The 20,542-nt window shown below is 43.5% G+C and overlaps 1 protein-coding gene across 2 annotated transcripts in view; it reads left to right on the forward strand.

Moving 5' to 3' along the window:
- The first annotated feature begins 5,148 nt into the window (after positions 1-5,148).
- The window catches only part of TDRP (testis development related protein), a 137,885-nt gene continuing 122,491 nt past the window's right edge, over positions 5,149-20,542 (forward strand). The window contains exons 1-2 of one of the 2 annotated variants that reach the window (XM_029595768.1): positions 5,149-5,296; positions 5,597-5,756. In XM_029595768.1, the coding sequence (XP_029451628.1) occupies positions 5,679-5,756 (78 nt within the window). In that variant the 5' untranslated portion in view covers positions 5,149-5,296; positions 5,597-5,678. Of the gene's footprint in view, positions 5,297-5,593; positions 5,757-20,542 lie in introns of both variants that reach the window. The other variant, XM_029595769.1, reaches the window with a different exon arrangement.

Genomic DNA, 20,542 nt, shown 5'->3' on the forward strand with positions numbered 1-20,542 from the left:
AGCTGAAGTCAGGGGGCGGAGCTAAGCCGCGCGGGGAGAGAGACCGCAGCCATCTTGGATTTGCAGCGAATGCTGCCGCTGAGAAGTCCCGCGGATATGCCTAGTGCCGGCGGTCCGACCGGCCCCTAGGGATGGGGGTAAGTGCCGTTCGCGGCTTGCCACGGCTGGGTTTTATAACATTCTACTATCCGAAAGAGTAAATAACCGATTCACATCTACCCGTTCTAGACCTCTCATAATTTTAAACACCTCTATCATATCCCCCCTCAGTCGTCTCTTCTCCAAGCTGAAAAGTCCTAACCTCTTTAGTCTTTCCTCATAGGGGAGTTGTTCCATTCCCCTTATCATTTTGGTAGCCCTTCTCTGTACCTTCTCCATCGCAATTATATCTTTTTTGAGATGCGGCGACCAGAATTGTACACAGTATTCAAGGTGCGGTCTCACCATGGAGCGATACAGAGGCATTATGACATTTTCCGTTTTATTCATCATTCCTTTTATAATAATTCCCAACATTCTGTTTGCTTTTTTGACTGCCGCAGCACACTGAACCGACGATTTCAATGTGTTATCCACTATGACACCTAGATCTCTTTCTTGGGTTGTAGCATGTTTTCCATCAACATCATTCAGTGAAAATGATTACTCCATGCCCAATAAGTTGGAATCTCCGAACCCTGCCAATGTAAAGGAATTAGTTTTTTCCCCACAATGCTCGCTTTTTTAATAAAGAGACAAGGTCCCGCCCCTCTCACCAACACAAAGGTAGAATACAAGCAAAAAGTGTTAATTGAAGAGTAGGTGAAAGGGAGATATCCAAAATTTCTGTTATATATTTTACAATGCGGACCCAATAGCGTTTAATAGACAGACATTCCCAAAATAAATGCAAGAGAGTGCCTACTGCTTGACCACATTTCCCACAGGTCGCTGACAATAAAATGTTTGCATGAAATGCTACAGTGCTAGGGATATAAGCTCTCCAAAGAAATTTATATTGCATTTCCCGGTAGTATATATTAGACGATACCCCACAGATCTGTTTATTTATTTTATTTATTTATTTATTTATTTATTTAACATGTTTTGTATACCATCCCTTGGTTTCACCATCATAACGGTTCACAGAAATCTTGATAGGTAGACAAAGTTACATCAGGGTTTCTACAGTGAGTATATAAGATGAAACAAGTTGGGTAAAATAAAAGCATCAATAAGTGTTGGTTAATACATATTGAAATAAAAATGTTGAAAGCATGTTGAAAGCATGACTAGAGCAGAGCCGCAGAGACTATATTTGGACTTTCCTTATTCCACCTCTCCAGTCTCTTCCAATAAATTACAAGTGACTGTGATATTCTGTATTTTAAGCTTTTTATAATAAAAAGATAAGGAGGGGTGTTGCTCTTTATCCAAAGCAAATAAAGTTTCAAGATTGTGAAAGACCCTTGATTGTTTGAATGAGACCGGAAGTGACTGAATATAATGTTGAATTTGCAAATATGAGAAATGCTGATAAGCAGGTAAATCGTAGTGTAAAATCAAATACTGGAGTGAAAGAAGGTGCCCAGCCTCATCTAATACGTGTCCCAAGTAGGTAATGCCCCTCGAAATCCAAAGCCTAAACCCAGCTGTGTAGGAGCCGGGAGTAAAATCCAAATTACTGCCAATGGGTAGAAAATAGGCACATGTGCAAGTTATTGATAATAATTTGGTAAGATGAGTCCAGGCATACCTAATTGGGGAAAGTAGGACATTTAGCATGGGTGATAATATAAGTTTATCCTTAGTGGTCTGCAACACGAATCTCAGATCTAAAGGGGCCACCAACAATTTTTCTGCTAATATATTTACACAGGAAGAATCATCTAAGAGCCAATCCCGGACAATCCTTAAATTACTGGCCAAGTTATAGATTTTCAAATCTGGCACACTCAAACCTCCATGACCCTACCGATCTTGCAGTTTGAAAATGGGATTCTAGGTTTCTTACCTCTCCAAATAAATTTGCGTATGCCTCTTTTCAGTCCAACCAAGTCTTTATGTCTAAACTTGAAAGGCAGATTTTTGAAAAGATAGAGCCATTTAGGGAGAATCACCATCTTAAAGAGATTAATATGCCCTGCTAATGTGAGCGGTAGGGAGTGCCATGACTTTAAGTGCTCTGTAGAGCTAGTTAGCAGAGGAGAGATGTTTAACTCATATATTTTAGTTAGTTGAGTGGATTGGTTGGACCATTAGATGACTGAGGGTTTATGGGGGAACTTAGGGAAGATAAGGTAATCATAGAAAGACTATACAAATTCTTTGTTTCAGTGTTTACTAATAAAGTTGTTGGGGAGATACCTGTTCTGGAAACGGTTTTCAAGGGTAATGATTCAGATGAATTGAACCAAATCAGGGTGAACCTGGAAGATGTACTAGGCCAGATTGAGAAACTGAAGAGTAACAAATCACCCGGAGCAGATGGTATACACCTCAGGTTTTTGACAGAATCATAAATGAAATTTCAGAACTATTAAGAGTAATTTGTAACCTATCATTAAAATTGTCCATAGTGCCTGGAGGGTGGCCAAAGTAAACCCAATATTTAAAAGGGCTCCAGAAGTGATCAGGGAAACTATAGACTGGTGAGCCTGACTTCAGAACCAGGAAAAATTGTGGAAAGTATTCTAAAAAACAAAATCACAGAACATATACATAGTCATGGTTTAATGGGACACAACCAGAATTGAATTACCTAAGTGAAGTCATGCCTCACAAATCTGCTACATTTAGGGGTCGATTTAAAAACCCCTGCGCGCGTAAATCCGGGAGGATTTACGCGCGCAGGGCACTCGCACGCCGGCGCACCTATTTTGCATAGGCCACCGGCGCGCACAAAGCCTTGGGACGCGCGTAAGTCCCGGGGCTTCGTAAAAGGGGCAGGAGGGGGTGTGTCCAGGGCAGGGGGCGGTCTGGGGTGGGTCCGGGGGCGTGGTGACGGTTCGGGGGCGGGCCGGGAGGGCGGTCCCGAGTCCCCCAGCACTGCGGCCTGTGCCGGGGAATGCCGGGGCGGCACACACAAGTTACGCCTGCTTCAAGCAAGCGTAAATTGCCCAACAAAGGTAGGGGGGGATTTAGGTAGGGCTGGGGGGTGGGGAAGGGAGGGGAAGGGAGGGGAAGGTGGGGGGACGCGGAAGGAAAGTTCCCTTCAGAGGGAACGGAGGCAGGCTGTGCGGCTCGGCGCGCGCAGGCTGCCAATTTTGCGCAGCCTTGCGCGTGCCGACCCCGGATCTTATAAAATCTGGTGTACTTTTGTTCGCACGCGCGTATGTTTTGAAGATCTACCTCAGCGTGTATTTGGATTTTCAGAAGATGTTTGACAAAGTCCCCCATGAAAGACTCCAAAGAAAATTTAAAAGTAATGGGTTAAGAGGCAATGTCCTTTTGTGCAGAGGCGTACCTAGAGTTTTTGGCACCTGGGGCGGATACTTCTTTGGCCTCCCCACCCCCATATATAATTTAAAATGTCCTAAACATCGATAAAATATTGCAAATCAGCAGACAAATCAAATACACTCAATAATTAAAACTAATAAGGATTTTAAAAAATCTCCCACTCTCCATATCTGTCATCCTAAGATTGCTGTAGGCTGGGGGTATCCATGCACACACATGCACTGCAGGGCCTCTTCTTTGCTGCTGTGCCAGTTGCTTGAAATACCGGCGGCGCTGCTGGCATCTGCCACTGCAGGTCCTTGCTTTTGCTGGCGGGGTTTCCCCGGCCACGTCATTGTTCTGCGCCGCTGCAGGACCTTCCTGCTGGCAACAATGGCAGCTCTCCCCCTGTTGCCACCTGGGGCAGACTTCCCTTAGTACACTTCTGCCCCCCTTAGTACACTTCTGCTTTTGTGGATTGTAAACTAGCTAAAAGATTAGAAAGAGAATAGGATTAAATGGGCACTTTTCTCAGTGGAGAAAGGTAAACAGTACAGTGCTTCAGGGATCTGTACTTGGACAGGTGCTTTTTAATATATTTAAAGATGATCTGGAAAGGGGAATGATGAGTAAGATGTTCAAATTTGCAGATGACAAAATTATTTAGAGTTGCTAAATTACAAGCAGATTGTGATAAATAGCAGGAGGACCTTGTGAGACTGGAAGACTTGGCATCCAAATGACAGATGAGATTTAATGTGGACAAGTGTAAAGTGATGCACATAGGGAAAAGTAAGCCATGTTGTAGTTGCACAATGTTAGGTTTCATAATAGGAGTTACCAACCAGCAAAAGATCTGGGCAGTGGGCAATATAGTGGACAATACATTGAAATTATTAGCTCAGTGTGGTACTGTAGGTATTTTCCTATCTCCAGAGGGTTTACAATTTAAGACCAGGATTCATCATTCCCCGCGGTGGTAAAGGGGGGCAGGGTGCGAAGAAGGGGGCAGTCAGGCGATAGCATGCAGCCGGCTGTACCACAGCAGTGCGGTTTCGTCTGCCATGGTGCGGTCATGCTGTACACTATCGCGGGCATAGCGCCTCCATAAAAGGCGGTGCTATTTCCTGCGCTACTGCCAGCAAAAATGTTCTAAATATTATCGCTGGCAGTGGTGCGGCCGGCCTATTTCCCTAATCCCCTCTCCTCCACCTAATCTGAATGCTGCCTTTCACGGGTTGGAAAATAACCCAGTAAGTTTGTACACCTGAGGCAATGGAGGGTAAAGTGACTTGCCCAAGGTCACAAGGAGCAAAGGTGGGACTTGAACGCTGGTCTAACCAGTAGGCTCTGAACCAGGAAACCAGGACTACTAATATGGCTCATTTTCTTGTAGGTTCTCATTATAAGGGGCATCTTCAAAATTTCCAATGGCCTTATAAAAGTATCATCTCTACATAAATCATATCACAGTTTCTTTGATATATTGTGGTTAATAAGTTTTATGAGTACATAAATAAATAGATAACAATGTGGTAAGTTTTAATTCTTTCCTCCTCCATTTCCCCCTTTTCAATGTTAAATGCTGCCAACCGCAGCAGACACGTGAAGGGTTGGAGGGTTGGGGGGGGGGAACAGGGCGCCAGTCAGCTTTTCACATCCTTCCCTGGAGGTGACGTGACGACTCCCTCTCTGCCAGGAGGCCGCGCGTCCCTCCCTTCCTCCCTTCTCCTGGTTGCCCTGGTAACCGATCATCCCGTCTCTTTCCTCCCGCCTCCTCCCCCCTCCGCCCGGGGGCCGGACAGTGAGCGTGGCCGACGTTTCCCCTCCCTTCTTCCCTCTGCCTGGACGGATATGGCTACAGCGCGGGGCGCAGGTGAGCTGCTCTCCGGCCCGGCGCGCGGCTTTCCTCGCTCCCCCCCCCCCCTTCCAGGCCTCAGCCGAGCGCCTCCACCTTGCCCCGGGATCCCGGGAAGGGCAGAGGGGGCGGGTAGGCAGCTCCCCTCATTTGGCCGGGGAGGAGCGGCGGGAGGCGCCGCCGCTGCAGCAGCGCTAGGATGCAGCTCCGCCGTCGCTTCATGCGTGGAAGCAGGAGTAGCACTAGCGCACTTAATGCATTTCTAGATAAACAAATGCCCAGATATATTTTTTTATTGCGAGCTCTTTTCTTCAGCAGATATTAAAAAAAGTGGCGGATTAAACCAGTAGACATCCCCGCCCCCCCTCCCTCCCCAGTCCGGAGCGGTCCGCCCCAGAGGATGTGGAAACTCGGCAAGAGCAAAGTTCTGATCGAGGACTGTCCGGAGGAAGAAGCGCAGGCAGAGCCGGCTCCGCAGGTGAGAGGGGGCGGCCCAGCTCCCCCCGCCCTGCCCGTGCTTTGGGGGTCGGCGTGCACCGGCTCTGCTTGTACGTCCGGCGGGGGAACGCTCCCCTGCAGTGGCTTGCGGCGTGGGGGTGGGGGATGAGATAGTGCTGCTGGACTCTGCTCGGAGGCTTTCCATGCCCAGGGTGGGATGGATGTCTGCGACCGGAATTGAAACCATTTCAGTGGCTTCTTCATATAGACTCGGCAGAAATAGGAGTTAAAAAAAACAAACCACGAATGCAATTTAAAGAGAAAAGGGGGAGAAATATATTACAGATTAACTCGATCACCCTACCTGTGAAGTTATTTTAAGGTTTAATGATGGGTCTTCAAAATAATTTGGGGTCTTAACGCTTCTTTGATTGAACTGTGCTAGAAATATGCGAGTTCATTCAACATTTATGTAGCTTAATAGGAGGCCTGGGCAGTATTTCAGAGTCCTAAGTATTGTGGTAATTACAGGAAGTCTCCAGATCAAAATTAAATTAGAATTCTTGAATTTATCATAATGAAAAAGCTTTTGATGATTGCAAGCAAATATTAATTATAATATGCTCTAAATCTCTCTAATTTAAAGAGGATTTCCTTTGTAAAAGCCTTTCATTATATGATGAAAATGCTAGTTGATAACTAAAATAGAGAATATGTTTTAAGATACACTGCAAAAAGATTTTAGGTCGATTATTGGACTCAGCTGTATGACATCTTTTTTTTCTTGTGAGTTGCTGAGTTGGCAGAGGTACTGCCACTTGTCCAAGGTCACACTGTGAATTAATAGTTCAATCTGAATTATAAACTAAGAAGCTCTTGGTTTATGATCCTGTTCACTAATTTTTAAATTTCTGTATTTTCTTGTAGGTTCTCATTAATAAGTTAACCAGACATAACTGCATGAGCATTTTCCATTGTAGTTTATTTTGCAATAGCTTATGAAGGACCCACATCTTATTAACACTGGGTACAGTTTTTTAAAGCAAGTTTTAATATATGGATGTACAGTGGATTTGTAACAGGAGGTAACATTGAATATTATTTAAAATGCACAGTTGCTTCAAAAATTTTAAAGTGGTCCTTCAGCAAGAACAGATTAGGCACATGGCAAAGACTATTGCCATTTCAGATGTTTTACCTGTTCATGGAAAAGGTAAGGAGAGGCAAAGCCACATAGATAACTTAAATGCATGGCTCAAAACCTGGTGTAAGGAAGAAAGTTTTGGATATATTGGGGACTGGAGCTGTGTATGGAGCAGTGAAAGGTTCTATGTCAAAGATGGCTTACATCTGTCTGTCAGTATAAAATTCTCTACTTAGTGAATATTAACTATATCTCAAATATAGTCCCTCTCATAGCTACTAAACGTGGACGGAACATCCGGGATAGAGTTGTCCATTCCCAATGTAGAGATGACACTATAGAGGTTAATGGTACCCATAGAAAATGTGGTAATTGTTCGGTATGTGACATCACCATAGACACCACATGGGTGCATCCCTCATCTGGATATGTAGTACGGAGAAAGAAAGATACAGATTGCTCATCAAAATTGGTGATTTATGTTATAACAAGTCCATGCTTTAAAATACACGTGGGCAGGACAAGTAGAGCAGTAAAGCAGAGGATTATAGAACATAGTTCCCGTTTGAACACGGCTACAGTCACTGCTCTGATAGTATCCCATTGCATCGAATATAACCATACGTTTCATTAATTGAGGTGGACAGTAATAGACAGTTTTGAAGGCACTACGGTCAGACTACCTTTAATTATCAGGAATAACTTTGGATTCTTAAGTTGAATGCGGAACAACCAGTGGGAAACCCAGGTGACTTTAAATAATCAAGGAGAGATTAGTTGGAGTATAACCGCCGCAAAGACACGCTAAGGATGTTTACCATACCGCATTAATCCAGACGGCAAAGTTAAAATGGAATGTAAGATTGAGTTAAATCATTGGATTCCGGATGTTGTTTGCGAAAACAATTCCTGAAGAAGGCTGGTTGCCGAAACTTGTACAAGTCGACATCTCGCAACTAGAAACAATTGAGGAGAAATTAAAAATTGAGAGCTAAGTATAGCATTGCATGCGGTGTTAGAAATATAGAGGCTGTTGTGCACAAACTAAAAGTATAAAAACCTTTAAAAAAAATACATTTTGGATGAAACACCAAATTTTATTGCTGTATGTTGCATCATAATAACACACAAAAAAATGAGTTTTATAATGAAACACAGGATGGAGGTGGTGAGTTAATGATTAAAGCATGGATTACATGCGACACCACGGCGTGGGTCTGCTAAGTATTATATGAAACCATCACTCTTTCCTAAAAAAATTTGTTACTGGTGAGAGATTATTAATGGCAATTACGGCAATAATATTTGAGATATAGTTAATATTCACTAGGTTGAGAATTTTTATATTGAGAGTACATTGGAACCTGGTGTAGTGATCGGGTAAAAGAAAAGTAATTGTACATCTGTCTGTGGCAGGAAAAAGATCCCAAATGGTAAATTAAAAACATATGTCCTAAGGCATTTAAACGAGATGATGGGGGTGGCAGAAAGAAATTGGAATGTCACCTCCAACATCTTCAAGAGGCGGGTGAAGAATTTAACAAAAAATCAGCTGAATAAGGCAGAAAGGATGTCAAGAAAGAGAGCAGCAAGCTCAGGGAGAGAAACTGGAAAGCTATGAGTACAAATGCTCATAATCTGGGCAATAAAATCCCAGACCTGCAAGCTTCAATGGTGGAAGCAAATTTGGATATTGTTGCTGTAACAGAGGCATGGTTCATGGAGTCTCATGATTGGGATATGGCCATCCCGGGCTATAACTTAAGGACAGACAGAGTGGACAGAAAAGGGGAGGAGTGGTGCTTTATGTTAAAAACAATATCCAAGCAATTAAAATGCAAGGGAGGTGGGGTAAGGAAGAAACATTATGGCCTGCTCTAAGAAAAAAAAAAAAAAGATGGTGATTCCATTTATATCAGTGTGGTCTACAGGCCTTCGATTCAGTCAGAAGAGCTGGACAGAGATCTGATCGAAGACATCCAAAAATTGGGAAAGAAGGGAGAAGTGTTGCTCACTGGAGATTTTAATCTGCCGGATGTTGATTGGAGTATCCATCCTGTGGAATCGATAAGAAGTAGAAAAATAGTGGTTGCCCTTCAAGGGGATCTGCTCAAACAAATGGTAATAGAATCCATGAGGTAGGATGTGATACTTGACCTGGTGCTCACAAATGGGGATAATATCTCTAATGCAAGAGTAGATGTCCATCTGAGCACCAGTAATCATCAGACAGTATGGTTTGATATCGCAAATAAGAAACGTAGAAGTTGCACAAAGTCCCAAGTTTTGAATTTCAGAAATACAGACTTTGTCAAAATGGGGATGTTCCTGGAGGAAGAAATAGAATACTGGGAGACAATGAGTGAGGTGGAATAGCAGTGGGCCATATTAAAAGAAGCTATTACCAATGCAACAAATCTATACATTAAAAAAGGAAGAGGAAAAAGAAACTGATCTGCTTCTCAAAGGAGGTGGCTGAAAAAATACAGGCAAAAAGAACAGCATTCAGGAAGTATAAAGGATCCGAAAAAGAGGAACTCGGGGAAGAATACCTGGTGAAACTGAAGGAGACAAATCAGGAAAGCAAAAGGTTGACATTTTTTAGATATATCAGGGAAAAAAGGAGGCCCGTAGTGGTATAGTGAAATTGAAAGGTGATGGGGAGCAATTTGTAGAGAGAGAGGAAGAAATAGCAGAATTATTACTTCAGTTTGTTGTTCACTGCTGTTGATGGGAGTGGGGTAGATGCAACCCTATTTACAGAAGAGACTGTATGGAAAGAGCTAGGAAACCTGAAAGTAGACAAAGTCATGGGGCTGGTTGAGGTACATCCTAGGGAGTTCAGAGATGTGCCGGTGGGTCAGCTGAAAGACCTGTTCAGTAGATCACTGGAAACGGGAGTGGTGCCGAGTGATTGGAAAAGAGCGGTGGTCTTGCTTCACATGACTGATAGCAGAGAGGAGGCCAGAAACTACAGGCTGGTTAGTCTCACTTTTGTGTTGGGACATTTAATGGAGACTTTGCTGAAGGAAAGAAATGTGAACTATTTACAATCTGATGGGCTTCTGGATGCAAGGTAGTATGGATTCACCAGGGGAAGGTCCGGCCAGAAAAATCTGATTGACTTTTTTGATTGGGTGACTAGAGAACTGGATCAAGGAAGAGCACTTCATGTGATTTACTTGGATTTCAGCAAAGCTTTTTATACAGTCCTGCATGGGAGGCTTGTTAATAAAATGAGCAGCTTGGGAATGGGCGCCAAAGTGGTGGCATGGATTGCTAACTGGTTGACTGACAGGAAACAATGTGTAATGGTAAATGGAACCTGCTCTGATGAGAGAATGGTGCTAAGTGTGTACCTCAAAAATCGGTTTTGGGACCGGTTCTGTTCAATATCTTTGTGTGCGACATTACGGAGGGATTAGAAGGAAAAATTTGCCTTCTTGCGGTGATACTAAGATCTGCAACAGAGTGGACATGTGTGAAGGAGTAGAAAGAATGAAAAGTGATTTTGAAAAACTTGGAGTGATCGAAGATTTGCCAGCTGCGATTTATTGTCAAGAAGTGCAGAGTTGTGCACCTGGGGTGATGGAGAATGGAGCAGGAGTGTCTGGTGATCTGAAAGTGGCGAAGCAATGTGACAAGGCACTAGTTAAAGCCAGAAAGATGCTGGGCTGCATAGAGAGAGGAATAACTAGCAGAAAAAGGGAAGTGATAATATCCTTGTACAGATGCTTAGTGAGGCCTTACTTGGAGTACTCTGTTCAGTTCTGGAGATCATAATCTCAAAAAGGATAGAGATAAGATGGAAACAGTCCAGAGGAAGGTGACCAAAATGGTGGAAAGTCTATTTCAGAAGACCTACAAGGAAAAGCTGAAGGATCTAAGTATGTATACCCTGGAGGAGAGGAGAACTTCAGATACCTGATAAGTATTAACGATGCACAAACTTCAAACCTTTTCCACTGGAAAGGAAACAGTGGAACTAGGGATCAGGATATGATACTCCAGAGGGAAAGACTCAGAACCAATATCAAGAAATATTTCTTCACTGAGAGGGTGGCGGATGCCTGGAATGCTCTCCCAGAAGAAGTGGTGAAGGCGAGAATGGTGAATTAATTCAAAAGGGCATGGGTCAAACACTGCGGATCCCTAAAGGCCTAAAGAAAGGGATGGTGTAACATTTCTTCATAGGTGTAACCTACATGGAATGGCAGTTACTACCCTTAACAGAACGCAGGGGGTAGCCTGCATGGAGCGGCAGTTACAACCATAAGCAAACTGCTGGGCAGACTGGATGGATCATCTGTCATCATTACTATTTATGTTGCTATTTTATTACCATCTTCTCAATGTCTTCTAGTATAGCTTATAGAAGAAGACATGAGGTGGGATCTGACTAATGAATTATATGAAGGCAATATCCTTTTTATATACTGATGAAACATTTGTTTATGCACTCAAGCATGCTGTTAGCTTTCACTGTTGCTTTATTACATTAACTAGCAAGCTTTAGCTCATCTGAGATGATCACAGTTAGATTGCTGACCTATGTTTATTGGTTTTGTGTTTTATAGTGTGGAAATATATAAATACATCTTGAAGAAAGTCCATGGTAGAGGAAAGAGAAAAATAAGAATCAGAAAAATAACATCAAGGAAATTAAATATCTCCTCACCTTATTAGATCTCAATGGAAGGGACCTTTACAGAAAACTAAATCAATATTTATGTAATCATACAAATAGGTTTAAGGCAGAAATCATAGCCGTTAATTAACCCCTAAAAGACAGGCATGATAGTGTACCTAGCTCTGCCTGCAAATAAGAATTAAGCTTATCTGGCTCTTAGAATATATACTTTGTCTTCTAATTTTGTTTCACACTTACAAGGAAATAAAACCACACAGATGGCTTTCAGGAGGACCACCTCCTTGATTTTTACTCAGAAACAACTTATCTTTCTGTTGTGCAGATGTAGATAAATTGGGAAACCACCATTCTGTGGCCCAAAAATATTACCTTCTCTTCCTACTTGTCCACCCTTCTCCACAGCTTATGGAGAAAGAGGACACACCTCTTTTATGACCTCACTCTGAGCTATAAGGGAGGTGTGGTTCTGGTCCAATCCAGTAGTCTCTGTGGCTAGAGTTTGGGTGCAGCCCGTACCTGGTTGAGTCTTTGTTGCTTGTGGGACAACTACTTCTAGGGCTTGATTTTCTCAGTGGAAACATTTGTCAGGGCCTGCCCTGGTTGAGCTCTGGGTGATTATCTCTTACCCCTAGGGGTTTGTGAGCCCTCAGAGAACAGTTCCAGGATCCTGCAGGAATCTTGCAGCCCTTAATTTGGGGAAGAGGGGAGGAAAGGGCTAGCAGGCCTGCTCGCTCTCTCTCTCTCCCTTCCTTCAATATTCCTTCCCACCCCTCTTTTCTCAGCTCAGTGTAGACGTTAAAAAAAAAACCTCCCAAAAACCCACTCAAGATAACTAGCTCAACGAGCAGACGTGAGAGGAAAGTGGAACTGCATTAGCAGTCTGTAAAGCGACCTGGAGGTGGTGAGCTGTGACGTTTGTTCGGAAAAGAGAAGCCTATCACTGGGAGCATTTGCAGAATTGAAAGCTTTTTCAGCTTGCTTGCAGCACAGATGAGAGAGGGCAGGGATCATTAACCACAGGAGAGGGGAAATTTACTCACTGTGGCAGTGCTTACTTTTTTCCTGTAGGTTCCCTGGGTTTAGCTGCTAGGAAATGTACCGCGTGCGGGACCAAGCAGGCCCCGAGTGCTGCTAGGTCTGTCAGAGATGTAGGCAGTCAACGGGAGCTCAGCCTCCTCAGCCAAGGGAAAAGCAACTGAGAGCAGAGTCTTTGACTGAGCTAGGACAGCTGTCTTTGGATTAAGAAACCCTGGCCCTTTGTGGGGGAGGTGATCTCTCCTCCCTTTGAAGCCATGGTTGTTAGCCCCAGTGAGGGATCTCTGATGGGGGGAGAGAGGCTCGCCATCTCAAAGAGCCCAAGGGGGCACTAAGGACCCATGGCAGGAAACCTTTTTTACCACAGTGTTTATTTTGGTCATGCAAGAACGCTAGATGGCCATGTGCAGACCTGCAGAACCAAAGACATCCGAATCCTCAAGGAACAGCTTTTACCCTATAGGGGCAGCAGCCAAGAGGCGTAGGGAAGATTCCCCCCACAGAGCTTTTGAGCACTCATGCCTCAAGGGAAGCTTCATGGTCTGAAGAGGACTTTTCCCAGGGCTCTCCAGAGTATTGACAGGAAAGAGAGTTCTTGGAGGACGATGATGGCACCATAGTCTGCTTACTCCGAAAAGGGGAGCTAGAGGCCATTATGTCTAGTATGTTTGAAGAATTTGGGATATCAGATGCTTCCATTAAAGAATCAAATGAAGGGGATTCTATTCTAAGGCATTAGGAAGCCACCAAAGATATTCTTGTTGCACAGTTCTTACAGACTGGAACACCTCCTGTGAGGGGTGAGGGGTAGAGATTAAAAGGGGGAAGATCTTTGAGTAAGATTTGCCCTCTGCCATTGGAGGAGAAATGCAGCCTCCTGAGAATCCCTTATGTCTATACACTGGTTGAAGCAGATCAGCACTGAAGGATTTCCCAGAAAATAGAAGTAACTCTTAAATAAGTCTTTACAACAAATACAGTGGCCCTGCAGGCCTACATTTATGGGGGTAGGGGTTGCCAACTGACTCCAGATTTTCAGGACAGGTTTATCCCCAATCCTGGTTTTACTCCCCTGCATGCAGGTACTTGCTTTTCTTAGGGAATGCAATAGAGAAATCAAAATAAGTACCTGCATGCAGTGGGGTAAAACCAGGATGAATCAACCTGTCCTGAAAATCTGGAGCCAGTTGGTAACCCTATAATGGGTGGGCTATGTGACCCCTGCTGTCCTACGTTTGATCCAGCCACTCCCAGACAGCCCAGAATTAGCCTGCCTGGAATCAGCCATAGTGTGTTTGGCTGATGGTATGTACAACTTAGTGAGAATGTTCTCTAGGCCTCTGGCCTCCGGAGTAAGGGCCAGAAGGCATTTATGGCTGCACAGTTGTATAGCAGGCTTGGAGTCAAAGTCCCACCTTTGTAAATTACCTTTCAGAGAGAATCTCTTTTTTTAGAGAGGAAATGTAAAAACTGGTGAAGAACCTAGCGGAATCAAAACCCCAGGCTGAATTTGTTCATGGGCACGGAGTTTTAGGACTCAGTGCTTTTGAGATTGGCACAAGTACAAAATCATCTTTGGATACTCAAAGTAAGGGCCAGTCCTTTTGGGGGCAAGAAAGCGAAGGCAGTGCTGCCTGCCGCTGTAGGTGGTAACCGATCAGCACAATGACTCTCAGCGGGTTCCCCTGGAGGTAGTCCCCTGTTTAGGTACTACCCAGAGTGGGCCTAAATCACTTCAGACCAATGGATCTTCGACATTGTGTGAAGGAGTTGTTTGTGAGTGCACAAAATCTGTTCCAGAGGTCTTTGAATTTCCCCTTGTGCTTCTCTCTCTCTAAAGAGAGATGGTCAGGGGGACATTTAATGAAATTGCAGTGCCTACAAGCAATCATACCAATGCCCCTGCGAGAGAGGGATCGTGGCATTTGCTTGATTTATTTTGTAGTTCTAAAAAAAACCCCAAAAAACCAGATCCTTCCACCCACCAGTATTGGACCTCAAAAGAGTCAACAGATATCTGCATGTAACCATTTTCGAATGGAGATTCTATGATCAGCGATGGCATCAGTGAGTGATAGCATTGTTGGATCTAGTGATGTCAACCCTGGGCCTGCTTCCATGGTCTAGAACAGTAGTTCTCAACCTTTTTTCGGTCGGGACACACCTGACAGATGGGTCTCACATGCGTGACACACTGAACATGTGACCATCACCAGGCTAAATGTAAACAAACACTCTGCATTCCATAGGAACCCCCTAGACCCCCCAACAGTGGGTGCAGAGCAGAACTAGGACATTCCCCGTTCAATTTCCATACAAAAAAAGATATTTCTGGTGACATCTCAATAACAGCAACAAATACTCTCTCCTACCAGGTGCAATAGCCCTCCTTATGAAAAAACAGTAATTTACCACCAATGCATGTTCTATTGAGAAAACTCAACAAATAATATTGATACAAATGCCTACATGCTAGTAATTTTTTTTTTTTAATTTAAAAGCTTTTATATACCGTCGTTTAGTAATGTACCATCACAACGGTTTACATTTAGGCACGAAATAGGTTTGATAAAATCCTTCACCTCGGTCACACACATAGAATCAACTTTCACCAAGTACAGAAAGACCACAAATTACAAATATGGAAACAGAAACTGGAATAGAAACCCAAAAAAGCCACTCTGCATTCTGTGCAAAACAAAAATATAGCACCTATCAGACTTCCAGGATCTGCAATAATGTACACAAACTAATGTGCACAAAGTTACACCTGCATTATGGAACTCAAACAGTAACAACCCTACCTATGAAAAGGCAGCACTGCAAAAATTACACCAGAGGGAAGGCTGTCAGGGTTCAGTTGGATAATGCCATGGAAGTAGCTTATCAGCAGACATGGGGGCACCCACAGCCCCTCATTAGCACAGGAAGCAGCCTAGTTGTGCGAATGGACAGAGAAGAATCTTCTCCAGCTCTCAGCAGCCTACATAGCAAGAAAAAAGAAACTGTAAGCAGACTACCTCAGCAGGAACAGGTTGAACACGATAGAATGGACACTGGGGTCAGAAGCCTTTCAAAAGATAAAAAGATGCTAGGGACCCCATGCGTAGACCTGATGGCAAAATGAGCAAAGGTCAAGGCTGAAGCATTTTGCAGCTGCAGGGTGGAGTCAGAGTCCAGGGGAATAGATGCATTCTTATACCCATGGCCAAGGCTTAGCCCCCTATATGTCTTCCCACCATGGCCACTAATAGGCTGATAAGGTGGGAAAAACATTCATTCTTGTCATCCTAGTAGCCCCAGTTGGCCAAGGAGATCCTTGGCCAACTGGATCTGGTGAAGCTGTTGGATGGAACCCTGCTGACTGTACCAAGGAGCAGGGTCTTCTCTGGCAAGGTCCAGTACTGGTAGAAGACTCATCACCATTCTCTTATCGCTTGGCCCTTGAGAAGGCATGCCTGTGCAAGAGAGGAAATTCTGCTTCTGCAGTCTCAAGCACGTTAAAGGTGTGGAAGTTTTCTACCTCCCTAGCCTATGTCAGGATTTGCCTAGTACTTGACAACTCTTGTGCCAAGCAGGTTTGTTCCCCTTGGAGATTTTGAAAATATTAGATGTACTGCAGCTGGGTCTGGACAAAGGTCTGACGGTCGGGTCCTTGAAGGTCCAGGTTGCAGCCATTGCATGTTATAGCGGACAAATTAAAGGCACCTCAGTATCAGCGCACCCATTCATAGGGCATTTTCTTAAAGGAACAAATGCATTGGCCCACTGTTCCACCTAGTGGTAACCTACTGGGACCTCAATCCGGGGCTAAGGGCACTAGTCAAACCACTCTTCGAGCCATTAAAGTAGGCATCTATTAAGGATTTGTCACTGAAGGCTTCTTTCCTTGTGTTAATTTGCTCAGCCAGGCACATCTCAGAGCTGGAGGCCCTACCATGCAGGGATCCTTACTTAATATTTTCGCAGGATTTGGTCACCTTATGGCCAGTTCCATCGTTCTTATCCAAGGTGTTCTCAGCATTTCATATAAATCAGGTGGTATCCCTTCCAGCCTTCAATAGTGAGGACTTTCAGGGGAAGGTCAGGAATCTACGCCTATTAGATATGTTGGATTGTCTTGAGATATTTGAAGGTGACAATTGCCTTTATGAAAATGGACAGGCAGATTAGCAGCACCCAGAAGGGGGAGATAGCCTCCAAGACCACCATACACCATAGCCAGGTGGATTAGGGAAGCAATCACATTGGCTTACTCACTATCAGGTAAACAGCCCCCGGCAGCACTCCAAGCAGCCTCAACCTCCCTGGAGGAAATTTATAAGGCAGCTGTTTGGTCATCCTTTCATTCTTTCATTAAGCATCACAAGTTGGACATACAGGACAAGGCAGATGCTGCCTTTGGGATAGGAATTATCTAGTAGCCCTGTCTTCCTCCCACCCCAGCAAGTACCTTTTGTAGCTCCCATATGTGATGACTGGTTTAGGTTAAATTATTCTTACCTGATAATTTTCTTCCCTTGAGTCCTGCTAGACCAGTCTAGAACCCACTCGGGAACACAGGTTTAGGGGGATCAAGCATGAGGCACGTTTCCTATCTCCTTAAAGGTGCCTGCTTTCTCTTTTGATACTTGTACCTCTTGCTCACTCAGAATAGTCTTGTGGGCCATATGATGTTTTTGACGATAAAGTGGTGAATTGGTTACATTGTTCTGCCAGTAAGCTACTGGACTGGACCAGAGCCACACCTCCCTTGTAGCCCAGAGTGAGATCATAAGAGGTGATGCCTCTGTCTCCATCAGCTGTGCAGGAGGGAAATCCCTTAAGTGATGCTGGTCTAGCCAGACTTAAAGAAAGACAATTATCCAGTAAGAATAATTTAATCTTTTGTTTAGCATGAAAAAAAATTTGTCTAACCTTTATTTGGTTTTAAAGCAGAAATTACCAATAACATACCTGTAGAGATAACCTCAGACTGAGAATCTTGCAGAAAAGCTGCCTGATTTATACTGTCCTTAGATAATTTTAAGTCTTCCAGAAACATCAAAGGCAAGATATCTGTTAGGGGTAGTTAGCAAATAATATACTTGGGCAATTGGTGATATAGAGTCCAAAGGGACCTTTTATAATTTCTTGAATGAAATTTCTTCAACATTATCTATAGGAGCATTCAGAAGTAACCCCTGGAAAATGTAACCCCCAAAGGTTAAACATCTCGCATTGATTCTCTAAAAGGTCTGTCTTAAAATGGACTGTGTTCCTAACTTTAATCAGAGCAGTTTCACTTCCCTGCATCTCCTTTTGCTGATTTTCAAAATGAACCAACTTTTATTCCTGGTCTCCTATGCCTGGGTATTCTCTTGATTATGTAATTCTGTAAATTATAGCAAAGCACTATCAATTCTAGCAGTTGGAACTTTCTCCATGCCAACTAGAGCTACCCATAGTGTCCAGAGTAACTACATATAGTTTTATAGGAAAGGTTTTAAGCTCTGGCTTTTGTTTCTGGTATTTTGGCAAACATCATTGTCCCTACCTCCAGCAGAGGCACTGGAGGACCAGCAAAGTTCTCCCTTTAACACAGCTGGGGTCTGGTAACTTTGGAAACCTCCCCAGTTGTTTGAGACTTGCACCAGATCTTCCTCCCAAACTTAGAGGTGAGCTGCTGTTGGGACTGAGACCACAGTTACACTAAGATCAGATGTACCAATATCAAGCTCATTCCCTCTCTGTCTGTTTCCAGTTCTTGGCCTTCTAATTGATAAGTAGGATTTTTTTCATCCCACATACATGGTTGTACACTTTTTTTTTTTTTTCATTGAAGCACAGTTTTCAAACCCTTGACCATTCTTCCATATTTTTAAGGCCTCTTTCATTTTTCTACACCTCCCCATGTGTCTACCCTGTTAGAGATTTTGGTATCTGCAAAGAGGCATATTTTTTTCCCAAGACTAGAATGTTATGGAAAACAAACTAGTCCTGGCACCGAACGCTAAGGTACTCCCCTGGTCACTTTTAACTTCATCAGTATGGATTCCATTGCAGTGGCATAGCCACAGGTGGGCCTGGGTGGGCCATGGTCCACCCATGTTTTGCCCAGGCCCATCTAATTTTTTTTTCAGGGCTAATAGAATCCTGCCTACCACATCACCAGCAGGGCAGCATCCAACACTCATTTCTCCCTCCAACAGCCTTCTCACACATTTCCTATGTGGCGAAGGCAGTAGCCACTCCCACTGATCCCCTCACTCCTGCTTCTGCCTTGGTGTGCCGACGGGAGGCAGCACGGTGATTTTTCTGCCCCTGCCCCTGCCTCACTACTGCTCTCAGCTGCCGGCTCCCCTGATGCTGGGCCCATGACAAAATATAATAATAATTAAAAAAAAACCCCACCATCAGGGCCTTCCAGCCTCTTCCCAACACCAAGACACACCACAGGAGCTGACCTGGATCCAATTATTTTGGGGCCATCGTGCTTGTTGAATCCTTTCTCCCTAACCACCAGTGTAAATAAAAATATTTAGTGTTTTATGGAGGGGAGAAGCACATGTGTGAGTCAGGCAGCATGTGTGGAAATATGTGAGAGAGGGAGAGTGTGTGTCGAGTGTCTGAGAGCATGTATGTCTGTGTGGACACATGTGAGGGAGCATATGAATCAGTGTGCGGATTTGTGAGTATCTGAAAGAGCACATGTAAGGGAGCATGTGTGGGAGCATATGAAAGTATGAGTCAGGAAGCATGTATGGGAATGTGTGAAGGAGGGAGAATGTATGCCAGGGAGTGTCTGAGAGCATATATGTCGTATGTGGGTGCACGAGTGAGGGAGCATGTGATTCAGGAAGTGTGTCTGAGCATCTGAAAGTGCATGTGTGGGAGTGTATGAGAGTGTGAGGGAGCATGCATGTCAGGGAGCCTCTGAGAACATATGTATCTGTGTACATGTGTGAAAGTATGTCTGTGAGCATCTGACAGAGTGCGTGTGTTAGTGAACATGCATATGTGAGCATGTACTTGTGAATGAGCATATGAGAGTGTGTATGAGAATATGAGTCTGTATATATAACAGAGAGGAGAAATTTTGTGCCTACCCCCTCACCTCTGACTATGAATGTATGTTTTTGTGTAACCTGCCCCAAACTATTCGGAGGGGTGGGATATAAATACTTTTAAATAAATAAATAATCCTCAACAGTCTCATGGTGATGGAATCTAAAGTTCCCAGTTATGAAGAGCAGAATATTTTTTTCTCTTACTAGTTTTAATTATTGGGTTTTATTTGATAGGCCTGCTGCTTTGAAATATTTTATTGGTGTTTGGCACAATTTTAAATATTTTGAGTTTTTAATTATTGTATGATCTTTTTATTTATACTTCGTCATTTATTCTGTATTTGGTGAGGTTCTATCTGTGTTTTACATGTGTAATCGAGGTAAGGTATTCTGCTAGCATGTAGTTGTTGTGCAGGGCTCTATAGCAGCCTGGCTTGTTCTGTTTTTCTAATAAGAGATGTATTGGTGTTCCAGTGCCTGATGTAATATTTTCATTGCTGCCTTTTCACTGTTATGATGTTTGCACACTAATGCCAGTATATAAAAATTTTAAATAAATAAATAAATAAATAAATATATAGGGTTGTTGCAATGTGTAGTCGAGGTAAGGTATTCTGCTAGCATGTAGTTGTTGTGTAGGGATCTATAGCAGCCTGGCTTGTTCTGTTTTTCTAATAGGAGATGTATTGGTGTTCCAGTGCCTGGTGTAATATTTTCAGTGCTGCCTTTTCATATGTAGAGTTGTAGCAAGGACTTGTGTATGAGAAAGGGAGTGTCAGAGAATGAACATGTGTTTATATGAGGGAGAGAGAGCCTGAGTATGTCAAGGAGAGGAAGTGTGGGAGAGAATGAACATGTAAGTAGTTTGTACAGTTCCCAGTCTCTGAGTGATTGGAAATGAAAAGAACCTAAGTATGGAGGGCAGATGATATTTTTAGTAGAAATTT

This window comes from Rhinatrema bivittatum, chromosome 3 (genome assembly GCF_901001135.1).
Source record: "Rhinatrema bivittatum chromosome 3, aRhiBiv1.1, whole genome shotgun sequence".
Taxonomy (NCBI): Eukaryota; Metazoa; Chordata; class Amphibia; order Gymnophiona; family Rhinatrematidae; genus Rhinatrema; species Rhinatrema bivittatum.